We start from the raw sequence: 26189 nt of genomic DNA on the forward strand, positions 1-26189 counted from the left end.
TAGAAAATACCATCCGCAAATATCAGTAAAAAGCAATCTAGCGGGAGAGAAATTATAGGAGATTTAATTACCTTAAGAGAGAATTAGGAGAGAAAGATTTATAATAGGAGATTTAATAGCTTTCTTCCCTATAATAGAAGATTTGCCTTAACGTGATAAAGAGGGTTTTTGAAAATTGCTGGATAGAGAAGGAGTAGACACGTCGCACTACCACAGCTTAGAGGATTCCGCTTTACTTATATATATATATATATATAGAGAGAGAGAGAATAGAGTTCCTAAGGTGTCACCTCATATAGCTTATATGAGGTGGCGCTTAAAAACATAAGGGGCCCATTTTGTTTGGATGATCCAAACCATTCATTTGATAGGCCCTCACATAGATAAGGTGTGCCCAAAAAATCAACTTCATTGGATCATCATAAACCTTCCATTTGTGGCGGTTGAAATGGATGAGTATAAACCTCCATAAATATGCCAATTTTTTACCTCCATAAATGGAAGGGTTAGGATGATCCTATGGACCTGATTTTTTGTAAGCACCATATCCATCTAAGGGCCTTTCAAATGAGTGGTTTGGATTACCCCAAACAAAATGGGCCCCTTATGTTTTTAAGCGCCACCTCATATAAGCTATATGAGGTGACACCTTAGGAACTCTATTCTCATATATATATATATATATATATATATATATATATATATATATATATTAAAATAGGATTATATAGTCAGTCCCTTAATTTCCTTTAAACAAACCCTACGTCTTCTATAAATACAGGTCGGAATCAAAGCGTTGTGAAAAAACAAAGATGGGATCAAAGTGTTGTGAAAAAACAAAGACGGGTGGAAGGAAGAGAAGGACCCAAATCAGTGACTTACTGTAGACACCCACATTTTGCCTTACTTTAACCAACAATAACCTAATATATTGATCCGTAGAATTTCATTGGTAAAGTATGCATCCTCAAATTTTTTGAAAAAAACAAAATGATAAAGAGATGTACCTGGTGAGATGATTAGATCCGAAAAATTGAAAAATACCCTGATTGGTGAATTTAGTGTGTTAAATCCATGTGAGAACCCCCTCTATCATTGATTTATATGTTTTAGGTCATTAATATCTTGATCTGACTTTACGGATCATCAATCGGGACAAAATAAGCTAGGGTCACTTCATAGCCCGGACCCTGATTCCATTCCGAGACCCGATTTCCGTAAATCGTTAGATCAATGGCAGATCTTGACCTGGGTCTAACCATTCAAAATCACCTAACCTCTCCTCTCATCCTAACCATCCAAACCTCACCTAACCTCACCTAACCTCTCCTCTCATCCTAACCATCCAAACCTCACCTAACCTCACCTAACCTCACCTAACCACCTAACCTCACCTAACCTTACCTAACCTCACCTAACCTCACCTAACCTCACCTAACCTCCTATCCCATTCTCCTATAAATACCCTCTCATCCCACCATCCAAAGAAGAAGAAGAAAAAGAATCCCTCTCTTAGAAAATTCATCCCTCTCCCTCATCTCTTCAAGGGTTCGGCCATCCTTGCCGGATCGGGTGATACGTTGGGTGATATATATCAAAAGCAGTCATTATCAAGCAAGGAATCATCTTCAAGGAATTAACATCAAAGAAAAATCAAACACAAAGTGGGTTTTCAAAGAGGTAGGCATTTATTTCAATTCTATGTAGGGTCTGTTTTCATGCATATCTTTTACTTTAAAAGAAAAACCATGTTAGGAAGCATCTAGGATCAATCTTTACTCATTCTTCTTGATGGTAGACTTTGAAGTTATACATGTTTCCCTCTTCTCTTAACCCATCTTATCTTCATTTTTATTTTTCCCTAATGGTTCACACCCTGGTTCCCCCTGGTTAGCCTCTGGTTAGACCCTGGTTGCACCCAGGTTCGTTGCTGGTTGCACCCAGGTTCGATACTGGTTCGCACCCTGGTTCCCTGCTGGTTCGCACTCTGGTTAGACCCTGGTTGCACCCAGGTTCGTTGCTGGTTGCACCCAGGTTCGATACTGGTTCACACCCAGGTTCGCTGCGGGTTGCACCCAGGTTCCCTGCTGGTTGCACCCTGGTTTCCTTGCTGGTTGCACCCTGGTTCCCCTGCTGGTTCGCACCCTGGTTCCCTGCTGGTTCGCACTCTGGTTAGACCCTGGTTGCACCCAGGTTCGCTGCTGGTTGCACCCAGGTTCGATGCTGGTTGCACCCTGGTTCCCTGCTGGTTCGCACCCAGGTTCGCTGCTGGTTGCACCCAGGTTCCCTGCTGGTTGCACCCTGGTTCCCCTGCTGGTTCGCACCCTGGTTCCCTGCTGGTTCGCACCCTGGTCCGCACCCTGGTTTGTACCCTGCTTCCTCCTAGTTAGACCATGGCTAGTCTCGGGTTTGCTCCTAACTTAGACCCGACTCACTTGACCCTAACCATTAACCCAATCCAACCAAGTAATATCCCAACACAATCCGAGTCGCATGTCTGAATCCATTTGGCCGAATCTCATAAGCCCGCCCACTTTGAATTCCGAAAATTCAAACCCTTGATGATTCCTATATGCTCAATTCTTTGATGCAAATTCCCAATTCCAAAATCCCATTGCTAGATCAATGTTTCTGAATCTCAAGTCCAATGCTCAAATGCAAACCCGATTCCAGATACAAATACCAATTCTGTCTTCCAAAATCCCAGCAACCTCGCCAGCGGAACTACGTGTGGCTTGATCCCCATCGCGGGGTACGTAGGCAATTTGGCACTCCCAAGTTCAGTCGCACCTTTCTCTATCTTTCTCATTCCCTCACACTATTTCATCATCTCTTCCATCCCTTTTTTCACTAACCTCAAGAACTGAAATCGATTCACCTCGTGTCTCTCGGAACCGTTGGATTACGGTTTCCGTCGTAAGGACCCTTAGAGCCCAATTTAGGAACACCGGTGTCGTGTCGTGTCCTAAGTTTTAGGGAGTCTTAGGTTTTAGGGAGTCCTAGAGTTAGGAGTCCAGCCTCATCACGGACGTTTGCTATGTATAGCAACCGTGCCATAGGTCTAGTTACACTAGTCACCCAATCTTTCCCTAGGACAAGCCTAGTAAACTAGGATGTAGGCAAACCTGCATTAGTCTAAGGGACCATTTGCATTTAGATGAGAATCATATAGCATCTTAGATGAAATCTTAAGATAATAAAATCCTCAACTTGAATTAAATAACTTCTCCTAAAACTGTTGAAACAGTCAATCCCGTCTAGGTCGGTGTCCTAGTTGAGTTAGGCATAAGTAGCTTAGCTTAGGTGCACCGAACTACGTCGACTCTGATCCCAGTGAGGCTTGGGTACGTAGGCAGCTTGGATGTCTGATGGCATACCACCCGCGAGTCGGCACCACAAACAAATTGTGGTGTTTTGTATATTAATTTTCTTGTAAATGCTTAATCAAATCACTTAGGACTTTCCATGAAATTAGAATTCTAGGAGAACTTTCACTTAGAATGAATCCAGACAAATTAATAAATCAAGATACACATCTAGGATTCACATTGAAATTAGATCATAGGATGCATATCACTTAGTTCGCACATTAACATAGAGTTGAATGAGCCATTTAAAATAAATTTAAAAGAGTTAGCTTTTGGAATCGAAGACCGATTATCGGGCAGGAATGGTGCATGTGGCGGATAACTCCCCATACCTTCCATTCTCGTAACCAGGTAGCGAGTCTAGATTTCTGGTTAATTTCGGGTCCTAGATCCCACATCTAGGTGGCGACTCTGTCAGTGGAATTCGGATTGCCTTAGTGATCCCAAGTTCACAGGAAAGACGAATTAAAAATCAACAATTAAAAAACACACGCCAATCGCGTGGATACGAGAGACCAAGAGAAGAGAGCGCGGCGGCTCGCGCCCCGCCCCTCTCGAGGGATCGGGTACCACAGTCTGGCGACTCTGCTGGGGACCACCTAACTTCATTAAAATTTCAAAAGATAATTCATTTGAATTTAAGTTAACTGGCTCATAAAAACTCTATACTTGTTAGATTAGTTTGTCTTGTTTTATTTTCTCTCATCACATTTTACTCGAACTTAATTTAACAAAACCTGAAGGCATCATAGATTGCGCGAACTTATTGCACACACTTACATCACTTGCATCTAAACCCTTGCATCTCACGTGCACACACGTCCTATTTTAGGAACCCGGAGTGTTATCTAGCATGGTTGACTGGGATTTCATCACCTGGTGCCTCTGTGCTAGAGAAACATTCCACCCTTAGCCTAGTACCTTTATGGTACGTAAACGGATCTCTTGTTCACGTACTGATACGCCGGACACTGGTACAGTATATCGAACAGGGATTCGCGCTAAGGGAACTCTTGGCCTTACCCCTAGATTAACCCACACATGCATGTAGTATACGAACACATGTGCATCACGTGTGTGAGCCTAGTTTAGGATATCCTACCTATTTGTGTCTAGATTAGGCCGTAGACCATCTTCCAATGGCTACGATCGGTCCTAGGTACACAAACAAAGTCATGAGTCGAGATCCTCTCTCCACTCCGATAGATTAGGATTAGGGTTGATGCCTTCAGGTAACACTGTTAAAATGTGTGAAGATTAAAAACTTTCCCTTTGGGGTTAGGATATAAATCCCATCATTTCCAAAGATCTCATAGGATTAGTCATTCATGATCTATCCGTTGAAAGCAATCTTATGCTATCTCATCTAATCTCTTGATCGTGCGTCTTTTATTCTTCTATCATACAATTCAATCGTATCTTCATGCCATCCCCTAACTGGCAGGAGCAGAATCTCACAATCTTTTGATTATGCAATCTCATGATCTGATCATGCCTGGTCCAGATGATCTGATCATGCCTGGTCCAGATGATCCAATCTTGCTTGTACCCTTGGTCTTTTCTTACTCTAAGGGCAACCTTTTTCAAGAATATTTTGCTAAGTCCTTCAGAGTTCACTATCATAATCCTTGAACTAGGGGCATTCCCCTATGCGAATCAGTCATCATGGTCAGTACAATTGTTGAGTCCGGTCTTACATTTCAAGGTCAATGCCTAGTCCAGGCAAGTTATCTCTCTTTTTTATTTAGAGTTGTGAATCCTGAGAGGATAGGTCGTCAGATGTAATAGCTTTTTCTTTAAATAAAAATTTCAAGTCCAATAGTTCACTTGTGTCTGTTTCTTAAGTGTGCTTCTGATCTTAAAATAAGACTCCCTCCTCAAATAAGGACAAAATTGACGAAACTCCACTTGAGTCACAACAATTACTTGAGCAAGAGGAGGAGCGCCAATCCCAGCTTTTCAAAGAAGAAATTGAAGTGGTAAACACTGGCACTGAAACTTTGATTCAGTGAATGCCGATTGAAAATACATTACCCTCTGAAGAGTGTGAAGAATTGATAAAATTGTTTCAAGAATAAGAAGATTGTCTAGAAAAGCTACAACCGATACCAGGGGCAAGACATAGATGGAAAGCTCAAAGAAAATGAAGAAAGTGAGAAGATATATGCTATACAAGGGGCATAGAGTGGAAACAACTTTCATATTTCCAATCAATGACCTTGGTTCTCAAATTCATAACATAAAGCCAACAAATTCAAGATGAGAAGTTCAAGAGCAAGCATTGAAAAGTGATCATCAGAACGAATCCATAGATGGAGGATGTCAAAGAACAAGTTTCGCTCTATGAAAGTCGAAAGCACGCTTTAGAATCTTGGAAGAAGAAGATCCATTATCTCTTACCTGGAAATGCCGTCAAACTCCGTGAAAAAAAAAAACAAAAGAAAATAAAGAAATAAATAATCAGTACCAGAGGGACCCTAGTAACCTGGATCGATTCCCAATTTGAACATCAGAAGGCCTCCTTTGGCCGAATAAATCCCAAAATCAGAACCCAACGTCAAAAGAATACCGATTGCAAACCCTTCGAGCCTGAGTAAAATTTTCTTGAAAACCCATCAAACTCGGGGCATTCGCCCCCGAACTACGCGAGACCTGATCCCTACACTGGGGTACGTAGGCAGCTCGGTTAAACCGAGTTCGGACGATTCAAAGAAAAAAAGAAAAGAAATTCAATCGTTTCAGAAAAAAAGAAGAGGGACAAGTTCCAACAGAAGAGAAGTCAATCATTCCAGAAAGAACGAAAAAAAGGAAAAATCAATTAACCTTCAAACAATTTATCTTCAAACTAGGGGCATTCGCCCTGAATTACACACGACCTGATTCCTACATGGGGATATGTAGGCAACCTGTTCATAGGTTCGGTCGAAATCTTTGTCGAGCCTTAAGCCATTCTTTGTAAAGCCATATCCTACCTATGAAGTCCTCCCGATGTTCAGAACTAATGATCTAGGTCTCGAGACACGATAAGAAAAAAAATGATGAATAAGAAAAAGAACGGAGTTTGAAGATCTGCTAGACTGAAAACCTGAAAAGGCGGTTTAGGCAAAATTTAAGATCATTCCCCTGCTAAGTTGAAAACCCGAAAGGACGGCTTAGGCAAAAGCTAAGGGGACAGCCTGCTGAATCGAAAACCTAGAAAGGCGATTCAGGCAAAAGTTAAGGCTAGCACGGTCCGCCAAGTTAAAAACCCCAAAAAGGTGACTTGGTCACGGTAAGAGAATCATTATAAGAAGGCCACATCCGATATCAAGACTGAAGATTAACTGAAGTTCAAACAAATTCAAGTAACATCCTCAAAACTGGGGGCATTGAAGCTAAGCAATCTTAGGGGTCGTAATTAAATCCTTGAGGCATTACTGTTTTAAGGAAAAGGTCCAGTGTTTACCAATTGAAAAACTATTCCTCGGAAGGATAGACTTACCAAACAAAATATTAACTAAGTCAGAAGCATCACTGTGTCTGTCAGTGTAGTCAGTCAATCTTTGTTATTCTAAGTTCACTCCTTCAGGGCTGCTCAATCCTTTGAGTAGTGCCTTTCATCTAAGTTTTCTCTTTAGAAAGAGTCAATCGTCGTTCCTATGTCCAAATGATGTAACTGTCTTGGTGAAGGAAGCCCGGCCTAGGCAGCTCCCTGCAATTATACCTGAAAGGGTTCGAGAATCTAGTCAAACAGCTACATTTCAAAGAAGATCAACTCAGAAGAGTTCAGAAGTAGAAACATCAAAAAGCCCAGCTTCCGTAAAAAGATCATACCCCAGGAAGGCACCTTAAGCTTGGAAGAGCCCCAGATGCAATGGTGGTTGAGCCAATTTCTCAGAAAGATGAACCATTAAAATTCGGAATCTCCTTCCAGTTAGTTAAATACTATCCTGGTCAAGAAATGTTTATCTAAACACCTGTCAAGAGGCAAATCCCACTTTTTCATGATTATATCCAAGAGAGCCATTGTTTTAAATTACCAATCTCAAATGTCTTGTTCAAGGTTTCAGTTATCAAAATCCCAAGAAGACAAGACCAACAGTCTCATTGAGAAAAATCTTGTTGAAGTTTCATAAAAGTGTTCCTAATCCATTCTTGTTACTAATGGTTCTTCGTTCATAAGGTTGGTCGTCTCATCATTCGCCAAAGTCTTGGTTTCCAATATCTTTATTGGGCACGATCTATAATGTCCCCGATTTCATTAAGTTCAAATCCAAAATTCATCAAATCCAATTCTACGTCAAATTCAAATTCATGAAAACCTCTAAATTCTTCGAGCCCGTTTGTGAACGGTGCCTCTTTTCTCGAGGCCATTTGTGAATGGTCTCGTCTTCTCCTTGAGCCCGTTTGTGAACGGTGTCTCATTCTCTGAGTCCATTTGTGAATGGTCTCATCTTCTCCTTGAGCCCGTTGTAGACACCCCATTTTGACCAGACCCAAGCTTGCGGTGTTCAAGCAAAACCCCATCCAATCACTAAGCTAAGATCTCAAATTACATTGCGAATTAGGGTAGGGTCTCACCAAGGCCCCCGCCAAATTTCATCAAAATCCAAGCCGATTTGTCAAATAAGACGAGCAATGTAGGAAGCATAGTGTAATCTACATAGTGTAATCTAAAAAGGGGGGTGAATCATCTTAAAGGTGGTTGTCCATGGAAAAGGGAGGCATATATATCATTTATTATTATTATTATTATTATTATCATTTTCGTTTTTTTTTTTTTTTTTTTTTTTTTTTTTTTTTTTTTTTTTTTGATCTAAGATTTTGGGAGTCTCAGATCTAGATCCGAGATTTTAAGAATCTCAGATCTGGATCTGAGATTTTGAGAATCTCAGATCTAGATCTGATATTTTGGGAATCTCAGATCTGGATCTGAGATTTTGGGAAAACTCAGATCTGGATCTGAGATTTTGAGAATCTCAGATCTGGATCTGATATTTTGAGAATCTCAGATCTGGATCTGAGATTTTGGGAGAAAATCTCAGATCTAGATCTGAGATTTTCAACTATAAAAGAAGAGTGTAGAGAGGTGTTTGGGGAGAGAAAAAGAAAAGGAAAAAAGAAAAAAAGAAGAGGAAAGAAAGAAAGAAAAAAAAAAGAGAGAAACAGAAAGAAAGAAAAAGAGAGAAAAAGAGAGAGAGAGAGAGAGAGAGAGAGAGAGAGAAACACAGAGAGAGGGAGAGGGTTTGGAGATTTTCTTCTCCTACCACCATCTTCTACTTCAATCCCATCTCCTCCCTTCACCTTCACTTTCTCCTCCATCGCCGATCATCCCACCGATCTCCGGCAATCGGGTGGACTTCGACAACTCTGGTCGAATCCCAACCATCTTTCCGTCAATAGCACAATTACAGTTCCTTCATTTGGCTCTACTAGAACTCAGGGAATTATCTACATCAGGTATGTCAATACAATGGATGTATATGGATATGTACTTATTTGCAGATATATATGCGCATGTCTACAAATAGATGTATGTGTCTCTGAATGTGTATGTGTGTTTCCTAGGTATAGTGATCCTTAGTTCTGATTTTTTATTTTTATTTTTTTGTTTTATTTTATTTTTCGACCTCAAATGCTCAAAATTTTCAAAATTAAACATCTCAATCTTGTAGATCTCGTCAAACCGGTCAATTCGACATATGGCAGCCCAAATTTGGCCAAAAGACGAGAGAGTTATACCCGTTTAAAATTTTCAGTCCATAATGATGTTTTTTGTTAAGTGTATTAGAAATTACTGTGTCGTGAAACTTTTGGACTGCTACTGCTTAGAATTGTTCAAAACTGTGAACTGGAAAAGTGTTCGTTATAGTATTTCCTAAAACTTTCTTATTGATCAAATTTTTCCATAAATGCTTTTTAACATGTCAAAAACGACTTGCAAGCTTCAGTTTTTCTAAAAACAATGTCATTTCTGCAACAGCAGCTTGTTGGCCATTTTTAGGCTATTCCAGGTCTGTTTCGCCCGAAGCCATACAAAGAAAAAATGTTATTCAAGAGATTTTCTAATACTTTGTCCTTGTGTGAAGTTTTCCAGAATCAATGTTTTAAGTGTCAAAACGGAGCCCGAACTTTCAGTTAAAACACTAATATGTCCTTTAATTGATGTTTTTGTTGTGTATTAGAAATTACTGTGTCGTGAAACTTTTGGACTGCTACTGCTTAGAATTGTTCAAAACTGTGAACTGGAAAAGTGTTCGTTATAGTATTTCCTAAAACTTCCTTATTGATCAAAGTTTTCCATAAATGCTTTTTAATATGTCAAAAACGACTTGCAAGCTTCAGTTTTTCTGAAAACAATGTCATTTCTACAACAGCAGCTTGTTGGCCATTTTTAGACTACTCCAGGTCTGTTTCGTCCGAAGCCATACAAAGAAAAAATGTTATTCAAGAGATTTTCTAATACTTTGTCCTTGAGTGAATTTTTCCAGAAGCAATGTTTTAAGAGTCAAAACTGAGCCCGAACTTTCAGTTAAAACACTAATATGTCCTTTAATGGCGATGGATCGGAAGAAGCCATTTTCCGACCACTTCTGGCCAGATCCAAACAAAGTGGTCAACTGAGAGAATGTTTCTTATGATGAGATCTACAATTTTGATTAGTAGTATTTTTTATGGTTTTGATGTTTGAGGGGTCCAAAAGTAAGTGCAAAGTTGCATTTTTCACATTATATGTCATAATTGTGCTATTTCTTGAAAATCATGGATAACTTGAGCTCAATTCAATTTTAATAATTGTTTTGGATGTTTGAGCTTGGTAGCAAGTTTTAAATTATATATTGAATCATTCTCATGATTTGTTTGGCATTTTTTACAATTTTTGTTGAAAATTACATGTTGAATGGAGATTTCATTTTTTTTAGATTGTTTTGAGCCTATATAGTTCTAATGCTTGTATTGGAATATGATGAGCATGCTAGCAAGTCAGAAATCACATATTGAATCATTCCCATGATTTGTTTGGCATTTTGACCATTTTTTGAAGAGAATTACATATTGGGTGGAAATTTCACCTTTTCTTTTTTTTAAAAATTGTTTGGAGCCTATATCAATTTTAATGCTTATATTGGGGCGATGAAGGTGCTAGCCCAAGCCCATCCTTAGGGGACTTGCTCAGTCCAAGTAGCATACCCCTCATTTGTATATAGGAGACTTGCCTAGTCTTGCTAGCTTTTTTTCTCTATCCTACCTCTGTGTATAGGAGACTTGCCCAGTCTCTTTCTCTTGCTAAACCTCCTCTTTGTGCGTCGTTTGGTTTTGGGAGAACACCCTACTCGGCTTGGCTTCATACCCCTATCCTATATGGGTATCTGGTTGCACATTTGTTGCACCCTAGGGCTAGGTAGCTGTCCGGCCCGGCTGGGTGTTTTACCTTTGCCAAATATGCGCAGGGTCTCTTATTCTTTTTTACGTCATTTGTGTCTCGGAGACAAGCCTTGTCTCATGTAGAGAGTTTCCCCTTTAGGAGGCTTACTTAGCCTCATGTTAGAGTAGCCTCCTCTTTTAGAGTGAGTCTTTGACTCGATAGTGTTATTAGAGAGTCTCTGACTCATTTATTCTCCCTCTTTAGTGTTGTTAGTTCGGAGTTTCTCCTTTAGAGTTGTTGATTACTTCGCTTTGATTAGAGGCTAACTCAGTCTTATTAGAGCTTTGCTTGCTTGGGATCTTGGATCGTTTTTCTCTCTTCTTGGGACGCTATCTTTCTTGTTGTGGTTTGTCTCTTTGAGACGCCAGTTTCTTGTTGTGGATCGTCTCTTTGAGGCGTTAGTTGCTTGTTCGGGGTTTCCCCTTTTGGTTTTAGGGCTTTGCCCTAGTTTGTGGTTGTTCTCGCGTGTTCCCTTTAAGATTGAAAACATTTAAAGGTTTAGAGCATTGGAAAAGCTTTAAAATCCAAAAACATTAGAAATTTAAAACTCAAAAACATTTGAAAACTTTAAAACTATCAAAAACATTTGAAAATATAAAAAAACTAAAAAAAAAATAAATCTAAAGTGTTGAGTGTTTCTTTTATAAGCGTAGTTTGAAAGTTCGTTCCGAACTACGTTGGCTTGATCCCTTTCAACAGGGTACGTAGTGCAGCTCGGGATCCACATCCTAAGTCCAGCCAAACCTTAAAAAATAAACATTTTTAATCTTTAAAAATTACAAAAATATTCAAACCATTTTCAAAAAGATCTTCCTCTAGAGTTAGGAGTATGTCCTAGCTGTTTAGGTTGTGTTCTAGAGTTAAGAGTTTGTCTTGATTTGTATTGATATGGTATGTCTTGTCGTGTGAGTGTCTCTAGAGTTAGGAGGCCTCGAGTCGATCGGTCAGACATCTAGTCGAACCGATGGCTAGATTAGGCATATAGTCAGCCCATAGTTTTCCTTAGGATGCACGGCCTAGTTACACATAGGTTGTAGGAACCACCTGCATTAGCCCAGGGCTAACCTACATTTAGTTAGGGCATATAGGGTGTCCTAAAATTCACAATTTACCGGAATTTAAATAATTGTGTAAGAAACTTTAATAACTAGTCCGGTCTTTTAGATCGAGTCTAGGATAAAGGTCTAGGTGTCTTAGGCATCCTAGCTTAGAATAGGGCATCGAACTACGTGGGCTCCGATTCTTCCCGAGGCCGGGATACGTAGCGCAGCTAGGATGGATGGCCATTCTGGTCCGAGTCCAGTCCTGCATTAGAGTTAGGACTTGTCCTGTCATATATAGCATAGATTTGTATCTCATGTTTTGATGTGTTTTCTTACTTTCTTGTACTGATACTATACCTTTGGTTGTAGCTTGCATGTGTGTGTCCACCAGAAACTTAGACACCCATTAGGCATGTCACTCATAACCTAGCTTTGCTTAGGTGACACATTTTTCATTTCATTTTATGTGTTTATTTCTTCATTCTCAGGAAATGCATGCTTAGGTAGACGATTCCTGAGGATTGTTCCCATTTCACATGATTTTTACCCAACTTCTTTAGAGTTAATGAAAATGGCATAAGAGACCAAGTGCTTGCACTCGGACGAATTGGGGGTGCTCTCAGACCTTCTCCATTCGTAACCAGGCACGAACCCATATATATTTCTGGTTATCCATTGCACAGAGGATTTGATTTTAGGGTTCCATGGCATGTCCATGGATGGCGACTCTGAGTTTATTTTAGGTATGTCTCGATTTTGAACTTCGGTTCCGGATCAAGACATATCTCTTTCTTTTTATATCGCCACTCGTGATATGCTATGAGGGTGGCATCCGTTTTGAGAGTTCCTTGGCAGAGCTCTCATTCACGTGGATGATCCAGAGGATGGTGTAGGGGGCCTGTTCCCTCACCTTCTCATTTCTTCTCTCGGATCGGGGTCCACAGGCTGGCGACTCTGCTGGGGAGTTTTTTGAAACATTGCCTAACTCTATAAAAATGCCATTTTTACTAACTTTGAAGAAATTTGAGCTAAAATCATTTTAAATGGGAACTTTATCGTTAGAATCCAGGGGCACCAGATAGGCGCGTAATTAAAATGAGGGATTCACACACTACACATCATGCATTATCATAATTGTTATTTCTTTCATTGTTTTTCCTTCTTGGTTCCACGGGATAGATTCAATGCGTGCCCGACTGGGATATCTTTACCCTGATGGTACTGTTGAATCTATTTCCAAGCTATGCGCCGGTGCTGCAGCCGTAGACATTGGGCGTACTTTTGTCTACAGCAGCCGATGAGCAATGAAACATACTATGTATAACATGGGGCGTACTTGTGTTATACATGTTAAGTATGTTTCATACGCATAGTACCCGATAGATTGAGTCTGGAGCCCTACTTTATTTTATATATATTATATATACTTACTAACCTAGTAAAGCCCAACTAGGAAGTACCCGTTTCGAGATTGCATTCATATAGGGTCGAACATGTGTTGCTTACACATGTAGAGCCTAGAGTTAGGAGCTTTGTCCCATCTGTAGACTAGAGTAGCTCACCTTGCGTGGCTACAACACGGTCCTAGCACACTCATCAGTCTGTCTTGAGTCGAGATTTTCTCGACTCCGCTAGATTAGATTTAGGGCTGGTGCCCCTGGTTAGGATTTGTGTGTATGTGTATATACCTATATATATACTGATTATGTATATTATGGTTCTCCTCTTAGTCAGAGATTCTTTATTTAATTCAATCAGTTATATCCATTCCGTTATTCAGATCTAAGTCTAGTCAGTGGCTTTTTGGTCGCCATTATCTTGGCCAGGTTTAGTCCTTGATCTGTTGATTATAGGGTTTGATCAAAGATGTGTGATCACTCATCTTTGATGAAAAAATTCCATGTCCCAGATTGTCAAGCTTATTCCTATTGATCACTTAAAGGTTATCTTCCCTTCCTTATCATCTTGTTCTATCTGAGTGTCAGGTCTGATCATGGCGAACAATCTGTTAGACAAGTGGATAGCCGAGACTATTAAATCTTTTCCGCTAAGGTGTGAAGAATGGAGTATCACTGAGCGTTTCATCGGTTCATTTACTCATCTGAATAGTCGTGGCATAAATTGGAAGTTTCTTCAAGCAGCTGCTAAATGTTGGGATCCTGTTTTCCATGTTTTCCGATTCGGGTCTTTTCAACTCTGTCCTATATTTGAGGACTGGTGTGCCTTGTTAAAGCTTCCTCCCGAGGGACTCTGGATCCGACCTTCAAGCACAGACTCCCCTCATGATCTTTTTTACAAACTTTTTGAAAATAAGATCGTGAAAACTCTGCCTTGCTTAACTGAGAAAAATGTGCAATTTCAAACCCTCATTGAACTGTTTTCTCAAAACGTCGATCCTACTGACTCCCGTTTTCAGAAGTGTCGACGTAATGCCTTAGTCTTTGCTGTCTTTGCACGTCATGTTCTTCGTAGAGATTCTAGTGCTGCTCCTTTCACCTTGTTAACAATTGTAGATCAGATAAATGAGGGGAGAAATCCTGTCCCTACAATGCTAGCTGAAACCTTTTATGGCTTAGACGTTATTGCTAGTAAAAAGGTACAGGATAACTTTTTCGGCTGTGCCAAGCTGTTATATGTGTGGCTATGTGAGAAACTCACTATCCTTCAGCCACAGAACCGCATTGAGTACACCCTTAAAAGTCTTCATTCCTGGAAGACCAAGATTAAGCAATCTCAGCTTAAAGAATGGCACCATTGGTTGCAGACCATAAAGGAAAGCCAAATTCGTTGGGTGAGTCAATCATGTCCACAAATTGTTACCAGTACTTGCCCATACTCATTTGTCCATCTTATGGGTTTAGAAAAATCATCTTTCTATGCACCTTTGTGTTTCCCTTCTCAGATTATTGGAATCTTGTGTCCTCCTAAGGTTATCACACCACCTTGTTGTGAAGACCTTACTCCTGATCTCATTGCATCCATAGTAGCTGCCTGGAGAAACAAAATCACGGAGAGGAGATCTATTTTCATGTCTAAACTTCGAAAGGGAAGAGAATTTGGGGAGCCTGCAAACCGAAGAGCTCGAATTAATGAACCATGAGGATCTTTGGATCAAGATTGTCATTTTATTGTTTTCATTTGTTCAAAGAATTTTTTTTTTTGATTCAGGGTTTTCAGCATTTTTACATTGTAACCGATTGCCGCCAGTATAATCAATACAAAGGATGTTTGTTTTTACTTTTGTCTCTATTGGTACAAACTCTTTTATTTCATTTGTCAATCAATTAATCTAGTTTGTTAACTTCCAATCAGGATTCTGAAAGATAGCAACCATCGCTCCTAAAAAAGACTCCCAAGCTAAGCCTGCCTGGTCTAGACCTACTTCAGTGTCTAGACTTGTTCGTCATTTTGATTCTCCTGTGCCATCCGCAGTACACTCACCTTCTTCACCAGAGTCTTCCGGTTCCTTTGAAGTAAATCAAATGGCAGACACAACTGAACTTTTAATGAGCATGCAAGAGATGATGAAAAACCTCACCCGAGACATGGCAGGAATGAAAGAAGAAATGGCAAACATGAAAACACAGATAAGTGATAAGACTTCCACGTCTAGGCCCGTACTTCAGCCTTCTCATGTTCCAGCTCCGGAGTCGCATAGACCCGTTATCCAGTCTTTCGAGGTGAATTTAGATGATGATCAGTATGCTGCAGAGTATTGTGCTCCAGAGGTTGATAGAGAAAAAGAAAAATTTGAAAAATTTGAGAAGGAAATGTCTGAAAAGTTCAGCAAGATGGCTCATGAGATGGAGCAGATGAGAGTCCAGGGACCCAAGAAATTTGACGTATCTGAATTAATACTATCTTCAACAGTTTCTTTACCGCCCAACTTCAAAGCTCCTGATTATGACAAATATGACGGAACCGGGTGTCCGCGTAACCACATGAGGTGGTTTATCATTTTGTCCCAGCAGTATGGTCTGAGCCGTGAGCAGATGGCCCAGTTATTCCCGATTTCTTTGATTGGGATCGCAAAGAAGTGGTTTCTAAGGTTAAAGCCCGAGGAGGTGAGAACCCTGGAAGATATTTCGGAGAAACTGATAGAGCAATTCTCAATGGAAGAGGGTATTGAGGTCACGAAGAGAGACCTAAAACAGCTAAAGCAAGGTCCTCAAGAGACCTTCACTTTCTTTATCAGGCGCTGGAGACACAAATCTGCTCAGCTAAGCCAGAAAATGACTGAATCAGAGCAGATAAAGCTGGTTCTGAAGAGTTTGTCTCCCACGTATTTTCATTTTCTTGCTCCTCAGCATTACCCGAGCTTTGACCATTTAATCAAGACGGGTACTCAGACAGAAGATGCCATAACAAAAGGCTTGAGAGCCAAGGTTTCTTCTGAAATCCGAGACGGGAAAAGACCTATGGTCCAGTCCAAAGAAATTCATGCTGTCAGTTATACCAGGCCTGTGGCCAGAGTTGCTGCAGAGACTGCTCCAAGGAGAATTGCATATGACAGAAAGTTTGATCCTCTTCCATATCCGATAATAATGATATTCAAAAGGCTTATGAAAGACAGGAAGATCCGGCTCCCAGATATCAAACCTCCACCCAATCCCTTACCCACATTCTGGAAGACGGATCAGTACTGTGAATATCACAGAGGTCCAGGGCATTTGACTGAGAATTGTTTAGCCTTGAAGCATGCCATCCAAAACATGATTGACAAAAATGAGTTGGCAGTGGAGAGACCAAACGTCACTCAAAACCCACTTCCTAACCATCATGCCATGCCTCCTCCTACTACCAACGCCATCTTTACTGACGAACCTCTGCTTGATCCAGCAAACCTCATTTGTGCCATTACAACAGAAAAAACCTATGTCATGAAGTTTGATGATAGGGAGCTGGAGGCAGTAGAAAGGAGAGAACGTTATGTGATTTCCTTCGTTGATGACGAAGTTGCTGAGTCATCATCATCCCAGCCTTGTGTATTTCAGACTGACAGTGTCGGAAATGCAAGGGCAGCTCCTTATGTCTTAAGGGCTGAGGACTTTGAAGAAGATGAGTTATTGTTGTTGGATAACCATTGTGACGAGATGCGTCACATGACCCGTGGTGGGCGTGTATTCAAGCCTCAAGAATTGTGTGTTGAAAATCCTGCAGAGGTTGCACGAAATGCTGAAAACCAGAGACAGAATAAGGTCAGTAAGGTCAGCGCCGATGAAGAAGAAGAGAGCTTGTTAAAGCAGTTGAAAAAGACTCAGGCTAATATTTCTGTATGGGGTTTACTCATGGCCTCATCTAAGCACAGAAAATTAGTCCTTCAAGAGCTTAACTCAGCACAAGTCTCTGTAGACACTACTCCTGATGAGCTGGTAAGCTTGGTTGCCATGACAAGAGTGTCTAAGACTTTATCTTTCACTGACGACGATCTGCCTTCTGAGGGCCGAGACCACACCAAATCTCTGAAAATCACAGTAGTTTGCAACAAGAAGAGAGTACCAGGGGTATTGGTTGATAATGGCTCTGCTCTGAATGTATGCCCGTTGAGTACTGCAACAACTCTTGGATTTGGTCCTGCGGATTTCATCCCATCTGAACAGGGTATTCTGGCATACGATGGTACTCGCCGAGATGTGATCGGAACCCTAGTAACTGAGATACAAATCGGAGGAGAAGACTTCGAAATAGAATTCCAGGTTTTGGACATCAAAGCCTCATTTTTGCTGTTACTTGGGCGCCCCTGGTTGCACAAGTTCGGGGTTGTTCCTTCCTCTCTTCACCAAAAGCTGAAATTTCTTCGTAAAAACGGAGTGGTAACCGTAAAGGGAGACCCGGACCTGGAAGTAGGACTGATTACTCAGGACCTGACAATGGAGAAGTCTGAGGATGTTAGTTTAACTGGATTTTCACTAGAGGTGGCTACCATCACCTTTAAAGAAGCTATGAATGAGGAAATTTGTTTCCTGACCAGTACAAACTCGAATGTCGTTCGGATGGTTCGTCGACAGGGATACATGCCAGGTGCAGGGCTGGGGAAATACCATCAGGGTTTGACCGAATTCCCTGAGTTCGAATCCTTCAATGGTCTGTTTGGGCTAGGGTACAAGCCCTCAAAGAAGGAAATTAAAGAAATGAGGTTGCTGATGATGAAATGGGCTGAGTGTCGCCGCAGAGGGTTAGAATTACCAATGGCGCCGATTAGTTTGACGATGAACGGCCGGTTTAGGAAAGAAGGTGCTGATGTCCCTTTTTGTGGTTTTGCCGAGACTTGGCTGGATGAGAGTTCAGGGCAAAGGTTGCCAGGCTTTGAAATTTTCTTCGATTTGCAGTTGGAAGACAAGCAGACTGGTCTGCAGATTTCAGAAGATGAGTCAGAAGCTGATTGGGCAGAGCATGTAGAGTCGAGCCTTCTGAGTTCATTGTTTCTTGAAGATTCACAGACTATTGCTGTGATCGACCAGAGGATTTCAATTTTGAACCCTACCCATTTAATCATCCCGGCAGAAGAACCATTGACCAATTGGACTTTTCAGGTCATACCTCAGGTTACTTTCCTAAACAGTCGTGTCCCTCCAAAAGAGTCAGTTGTCCATAAGTACCCGTCAGTCTTTAAGTTTGATTCAGAGTCTGTTTATTCTAATAATTCTTTTGATGCAGGTAATATAAATGTCGAGTCTCCTGAAGTCGATGATGATTCCTCTTCTTCCAGAGGGATCAAGTCAGATGCTGCCTCTATCGTTGATTCAGATATTATTTCCATACATAGTTCAGAGTCAATTGACATAAATGTCAATATGTTCGTTGAGTCCGTAAATTTGTTTCAAGAGTCTATTGTAAAGCCCGATGTGGGTGATTCATCATTTCATGTACTTGATTCAGCATTCAATGAAATAAAAAATTCTTCTGAGTACATTCCTGTCTCTACTTTTATTTCTACTGTTTCTGCTTCAGAATTTGATAATCTTAATAATAACAATCAAGACTCCCCCTCTGATGAGGATGCCGACGACACTCCTCCTGAAATCAAATACATGATTCAACAGGATGAGAATCGCCGAGCAAAACCACTCGAAGAGGAAATTGAAACCGTGAATATAGGTGACGAAACCTTGATTCAGGAGATTCGAATTGGTAAAACTTTATCTCCTGAAGAACGCAAGGAATTAATCGCCTTACTTAAAGAGTTCAAGGAAGTTTTTGCTTGGTCATATGATGACATGCCAGGGTTAAGTGAAGAAATTGTTCAACATCGCTTACCCTTAATCCCTGGTATTAAGCCAAAGAAGCAAAAGCTCCGAAAACTCAAAACTGAATGGGAGTTGAAAGTTTATGAAGAAGTTAAGAAGCTGTTGGAGGTAAAATTCATTCAAGTAGTTGAATACCCAGAATGGCTTGCAAACATTGTACCGGTGCCCAAAAAGGACGGGAAAGTTCGAATGTGTGTCGATTTTCGAGACCTGAACAAGGCAAGTCCTAAGGATGACTTTCCTCTTCCCAATATTGATCTCCTGGTTGATAATACAGCTGGTCATGCTCTTCTATCCTTTATGGATGGTTTCTCAGGCTACAATCAGATTAAGATGGCGCCCGAGGACATGATGAAGACAGCGTTCATTACTCAGTGGGGTACATACTGCTACAGGGTGATGCCGTTTGGTTTGAAAAATGCAGGTGCTACATATCAGAGGGCTGCTACAACTCTTTTACATGATATGATCCATAAAGAGATCGAGGTATATGTTGATGACATGATTGTGAAAGGCAAGACTCGACCTGAGCACACTGTTGCCCTGAGAAGGTTCTTTGAACGGATCAGGAAGTATCAGCTTCGCCTAAATCCGAGTAAGTGCGTCTTTGGTGTTACATCAGGAAAGCTCTTAGGGTTTATGGTCAGTGAAAGAGGGATTGAAGTAGACCCGCAAAAGATTAAGGCAATTCAAGAAATGCAGCCGCCGAAGACAGAAAGGCAGATCCGAGGTTTCCTTGGCAAAGTTCAGTATCTGAGACGGTTCATATCACATCTGACGATGACGTGTGAACCCATTTTCAAGCTTTTGAAAAAGAATTCCTCGAAGAAGTGGAATGAAGAATGTCAGGAGGCATTTGAAAAGGTTAAGCAGTGTCTATCCTTGCCCCCTGTCCTATCGCCAGTTACACCAGGCCAGCCATTATTGTTGTACTTGTCTATCACAGATACAGCGATGGGTTGCATGCTTGCTCAGCAAGATTCAGAGTCTAAACGGGAGAAGCCCATTTACTACATCAGTAAGAAGATGCTGGAATACGAGTTAAAGTACACAGTTTTGGAAAAGACATGTCTAGCATTAGTTTGGGCTACCCAGCGGCTTAGACATTATTTGCTTTCAAGCAAGATCTTTTTTCTTTCACGGATGGATCCGCTTAAATACTTGTTTGAGAAACCCGCCCTTACAGGAAGAACCGCAAGGTGGTTATTGTTATTGTCTGAGTTTGACATCACTTATGTCACTCAGAAATCAATTAAAGGGCGTGTTGTTGCTGAACAGTTGGCTGATGCACCTATTGAAGAGAACGCTTTTCTGAAGGCAGAATTTCCTGACGAAGAGATCATGGACATCGAAGAAGCAGCTTTGAGCACTAAGTGGCTTATGTATTTTGATGGAGCTGTAAACAATCGAGGACAAGGAGTAGGAGCTGTGCTTGTATCCCCTCGGAAGGAGTATATTCCTGTTTCTATCAAGTTGCAGTTTGAGTGCACCAACAATATGGCTGAGTATGAAGCTTGCATTGCTGGGTTAGAGGCAGCCTTAGCTTTGGAGATTCAGGATCTTGATGTGTTTGGGGATTCTATCTTGATCATTTGTCAGATTAATGGACAATGGAAAACTCGAGAAGATAAATTGATCCCTTATAACACTTATTTAGAATCTTTGGTCAGAAAGTTCAAGAACATCACGTTCACTCACTTGTCAAGGATCAGAAATCATTTTGCTGACGCTTTGGCTACTTTGGCCTCGATGTTAGACATTTCTGTATCAATGAAGGTTCAGCCGCTAGTTGTCAGACTTCAGTGGGCTCCTTCGCATGTGAATGCTATAGAGATCTCAGCCAGGTGCCCAGATGGGAAGCCGTGGTATACAGATATCAAGAATCTTATTGCTGGTAAAGGGCATCCTCCAGAAGCTTCAAGCAAAGAGAGGAAGACGCTTCAGAAGTTGGCTGCTAACTTTATTATTTGCGGGGAAGAGCTATACAGAAGGTCGTTTGATGGCATACAGCTTCTTTGTGTTGATGAAGACAAAGCCGCAGAGCTTATTGAGCAGACTCATGAAGGAGTTTGTGGACCTCATATGAATGGCAAGATGTTGTCTAGAAAGATTTTGAGACTTGGATTCTATTGGCCCACAATGGAAGCAGATTGCTTCACATTTGTGAAGAAATGCCATAAGTGTCAAGTCTATGCAAATCTTATTTATGTTCCTCCTTCGGAGTTGCACTCTATGACTTCTCCATGGCCGTTTTCAGTGTGGGGAATTGATATAATTGGGAAGGTTTATCCAAAGTCTTCGAGCGGGCATGAATACATCCTGGTCGCCATTGATTATTTTACGAAATGGATTGAAGCCGCTTCGTATGCTTCCATTACTTCAAACACAGTTGCGAAGTTCATCCGTGCTAACATTATTTGCAGATATGGAGTGCCTCATGAGCTAATTTCAGATAATGGGTCGCATTTCAAGAAAGAGGTGTTACACCTGTGTGAAGAGTTCAAGATAAAGCATCACAAGTCATCTCCTTACAGACCTCAAACAAACGGGGCTGTAGAGGCGGCAAATAAGAATATTAAAGTCATTATCAGTAAGATGACTGAGACTTATAAGGATTGGTCGAATAAGCTTCCATATGCCTTGTGGGCTTATCGGACATCAATCAGATCTTCAACTGGTGTAACTCCGTATTCTTTGGTGTACGGAATGGAGGCAGTCCTCCCTGTTGAGCTTAGAATTCCCTCTTTGAGAGTGATGATGGAAGCTGACTTACCAGAGTCTGATTGGGCTAAAGCCAGACATGATGAGCTGCATATGATAGATGAGAAGAGGCTGAGAGCCTTGTATCATATCCAAGGATATCAGAGGCGGATCGAAAGAGCCTTCAACAAGAAAGTTCGTGTCCGAGATTTGAAGCCTGGAGATCTTGTTTTGAAGTCCTACAAGGCACCGGTATTTGATCCTCGAGGTAAATTCAGGCCAAACTGGTCTGGTCCTTACATCGTTGATGAAGTCTTGCCTGGAAAAGCCGTAAGACTCCTCAATGAAAATGGAGAAAAATTAAATGAACCTACAAACCTGGATCAGTTAAAAAAGTATTATGCTTAAGTACACCAGGAGGCCGTCTTTGATCGACCTGAGCTTTAAGTCAGCAGCCTAAATGTTTTAAACCGTTTTGCAAACCCTTTGGGCCTATAAAACAATTTGTTTCTTTGATGAACCCAAACTAGGGGCATTTTTTTTTTATATATATAAAAAAAAAAAGAAAAGAAAAGAAAGTAGTTTGAACTACGTTATGACCTGATCCCTTTTTAAGGGTACGTAGGTAGCCTGATTAATTCGGGTTCGGTCACGTCTTTCACAAAGCCAAATGGGGCGAACTACGCGGATCTGATTCCCATTTCTTCAGGGATACGTAGGAAGTCTGGAGGGTCCAGATTCGGTCCAGTAACATGTAAATACATTAGGGTTTAGCCTTTTTGAACCTAAGCCTACCTGAAAGTCCTTCTGGTGTATTTAGGCCCAGGTTTGTAGAGAAACAGAAAAAAAATAAAAAATGATGGAGTCTTAAGACCCGCTAAGCTGAAAACCCGAAAGGGCAGTTTAGGCAAAAATCAAGGCATTGGGCCTGCTGGATGGAAAATCTGCAAGGGCAGACAGTCCAGGCAAAAGTTAAGGCATGCGGTCCGCTAAATCGAAAACCCAAAAGAGCGATTTGGTCACGGCAAGACTTCATGAAGGACAGAGCTATCTGAAAGCCAGTTGAACTTCTCTTTTTCTCTTTGGCTCTTCTTTAATGTCTGAATAAGTGCCATCAGAGCTTCTTTGGTTACTCTTTGAGTCAGGAAATTGAAACTAAGTAATCTGAAGGTATAATAACCATGATGGAGATCTTGAAAAGAGGTTGAAACATCTTTAAACATGATATTTTAAAAACAAAAAAAAGGCCCTAAGAGTGGTGGACTTTTAACCATTTTTAAAAAAAATGTTTATCAGTTTCAGAAGCAGATTCAGTCTCTTTTAAAGTCTTGTTTAAAACTCGTCAAAGTCTTTAATCATTGTCTGTCAAAGTTAGTTTGTTGTCGACTCAAAGTCAATTTCCAGAGTCCTGTTTAGTCAGTATTCTTCCCAAAGCCGGGGTGATAAAGACTCAGAAGCTTAGAGAAGCAGAGAATTTGTGGTTCCTGTGGATAATGTAAAGCAGAGCAATGTTCATATGTCGGCAAGCTTTCAGCTCAGTTTCGATATCAGCAGATGGCAAAGATGAAAAAATTTCGGGTGTAACAAGTTTCTGGTGCCTATGAAAAACCTTGTAAACCCAGGTGTTTATCAGAAAAATTTGTTGTAATCTCAAATGTTCAGCCTTTGGCCCATTCCCTTTTTTTGCTCTCTAATGAATTTTGTCATGGAAGTAATCATACTAGGGGCATCTTTTATGACTTATGTCATAAAAGATGTCAAGTAATCATTGAGATTTGAAATAAATATTTTTATAAAATAGAGACTAAAGAAGTTCGAACACTCTTTATATTGAGCTTCTTAGTCAGGTTATTTTCCTTTGGAGTTGAATTTCTTTGAAAAATCTTTATCCCAGTGGAATCTAGAATTCACTACAGAGATTTTTCAAATTTCAGTAAAATGCTTTGCATCTTTTTTTTCACTCCAGAGAATTCGCTCAAAAAAAAAAAAAAAAGGTGTTTGACCTTCAAAAATTCTCTCAAGTTACTCGAGTTTTGAAAGATTTTTAATAAAGATAAAACTTAACAGATTCCGTATTCCACGATCTGGTCTTTCTCCGAACCTGTGTTACACAGTTTGTTCTTTTCTTCAATCATTTTGAAAAATTTTAATAGGGGGAATCACCGAACCTGTGTTACACGGTTTGGTCTTTTCTTCGCTCATTTTGAAAGGTTTTAATTGGGGAAAAATCGTTGATTCTGTGTTACACGGATTGGTCTTTTTCCTTCTCCCGGGTATTTAATACCCTGATGATTAGTATTGTAATGTCAAATAGTGACTTACCTAATCATCGTTCCGCAATGTGCAGCTTCCTAACGTGTTAGGAGTCATGTGTATCTGCGAAGAGGTTTGTAGGGGACTGTTTAGCAGAACCTGCGAATTTGGATTTACGTGTAACTGTTTAGCAGAACCATGTAATCCAGAGTGATTCGCTACCTTGAAAGAGAGGAGTTAGAATTACTCGGATAGTTAAACAGATTTATTTTCAGCAATGATCTGTATAACTATCGTTAGGCTTGAGACTTAGTCTCGCCTTGGGTATTAGAAGTTTGAGTTTAGCTCGAATATTCGAGTACCCTAATAAGTGGTCGAGAAAGTTTTAGACTGATCGACGAGATTTTATTGGAGTTCGAAATTACCAAACCTGCGTTACGCGGTTTGGTATTTTTTGAAAGATTTTAACAGAGTTTGAAATTACCAAACCTGCGTTACGCGGTTTGGTCTTTTTGAAAGATTTTAACAAAGTTTGAAATTCTCAAACCTGCGTTACGCGGTTTGGTCTTTTTGAAAGATTTTAATAGAGTTTGAAAATACCGAACCTGCGTTACGCGGTTTGGTCTTTTTGAAAGATTTTTAACGGAGAAACTCACTGAACCTGTGTTACACGGTTTGGTCTTTTTCTTCGATCATTTTTTTTTTAAGGAAAATATTTCCGATCCGGCGTTACGCAGATTGGTCTTCGCCCGGATACTTAGTACCCTGATGATTAGTAGTGTAATGTCAAGTAGTGACTTACCTAATCATCGTTCCGCAATGTGCAGCTTCCTAACGTGTTAGGAGTCATGTGTATCTGCGAAGAAGTTTGTAGGGAACTGTTTAGCAGAACCTGCGAATTTGGATTTACGTGGAACTGTTTAGCAGAACCATGTGATCCGGAGTGATTCGCTACCTTGAAAGAGAGGAGTTAGAATTACTCGGATAGTTAAACAGATTTATTTTCAGCAATGATCTGTATAACTATCGTTAGGCTTGAGACTTAGTCTCGCCTTGGGTATTAGAAGTTTGAGTTTAGCTCAAATATTCGAGTACTCCGATGATTAGTAATGTAATGTCAAGTAGTGACTTACCTAATCATCGTTCCACAATGTGCAGCTTCCTAACGTGTTAGGAGTCATGTGTATCTGCGAAGAGGTTTGTAGGGGACTGTTTAGCAGGACCTACGAATTTGGGTTTATGTGGAACTGTTTAGCAGAACCGCGTAACCTAGAGTGATTCGCTACCTTGAAAGAGAGGAGTGAGAATTACTCTGATAGTTAAACAGATTTATTTTCAGCAATGATCTATATATCTATCGCCAGGCTTGAGACTTAGTCTCGCCTCGGGATTAGAAGTTTGAGTTTAGCTCAAATATTCGAACACCCTATAATTGGTCGAGTCTTTGACTGATCGGCATGATTTTAAAAAAAATATATATAAATTTTTTTTTTTTTTTTTACTCTTTGAGTATTTGGTTTTGCACTTGTTTTGGACGAGTTTTGATTCATTGGTCTTTGGCCTATTTTTGCAGGTTTTCTAAAAAGGAAAAACTCTTTGAGTTTGTGCTTGTCTTAGACAAATTGCAACGTGGTTGATATAAAAAAAAAAAATGAAAGCTCTTTGAGTAATTGGAGTGATTGGTTTGTTTGTTTGGTTTGTGCTCTTTGAGCATTTGATATGTTTACTTTGGCTTAGCCTGATATATAAAAATAAATAAAAATGTTTGTGTTTTTAAAAAATTGCTCGTTCCTCTTTGTTAACTAGTTTAGATAGTTGAGTCATGAGTATTAGGGAGAGACTATCTCTTTGAGATGTCATAGTTGCCGAGTTAAGAGTCGGTGAGAGGCTATCTCCTATTGTTGGTAGAGTTTTATCTTTGTGAATATCATTTTAAAACTGAAAACCCAAAAATTTGCTTTGCTTTCGGGTCAGTCAAAATGTGTCGTCTGTTCAGCTTTGCCATTCGCGTGACAAGCACGCTCTGCCAAAGAGGGGCATCTGTAGACACCCCATTTTGACCAGACCCAAGCTTGCGGTGTTCAAGCAAAACCCCATCCAATCACTAAGCTAAGATCTCAAATTACATTGCGAATTAGGGTAGGGTCTCACCAAGGCCCCCGCCAAATTTCAT

At 40.4% G+C, this 26189-nt stretch overlaps 1 protein-coding gene across 4 annotated transcripts; it reads left to right on the plus strand.

Moving 5' to 3' along the window:
• The first annotated feature begins 889 nt into the window (after positions 1-889).
• LOC143845443 (uncharacterized) lies at positions 890-18904 on the plus strand. 4 transcript variants are annotated; one of them, XM_077353790.1, is made up of 3 exons: positions 890-1680; positions 15129-18361; positions 18474-18904. In XM_077353790.1, exons 2-3 carry the CDS (start codon positions 15299-15301, stop codon positions 18480-18482), a joined length of 3072 nt encoding a protein of 1023 aa, XP_077209905.1. In that variant the 5' UTR covers positions 890-1680; positions 15129-15298; the 3' UTR covers positions 18483-18904. The 4 variants fall into 4 exon arrangements, 3 of the variants coding, with proteins under 3 accessions (XP_077209905.1, XP_077209904.1, XP_077209906.1); XM_077353789.1 differs by lacking the exon at positions 890-1680 and adding an exon at positions 8311-8807; XM_077353791.1 differs by lacking the exon at positions 890-1680 and adding an exon at positions 8311-8807 and having other exon boundaries at positions 15129-18349; positions 18474-18903.
• Positions 18905-26189: the final 7285 nt, after the last annotated feature.

Source organism: Tasmannia lanceolata, unplaced genomic scaffold, assembly GCF_043159265.1.
Source record: "Tasmannia lanceolata isolate RefF3 unplaced genomic scaffold, GAP_Taslan_0.1 ptg000015l, whole genome shotgun sequence".
Lineage (NCBI taxonomy): Eukaryota > Viridiplantae > Streptophyta > Magnoliopsida > Canellales > Winteraceae > Tasmannia > Tasmannia lanceolata.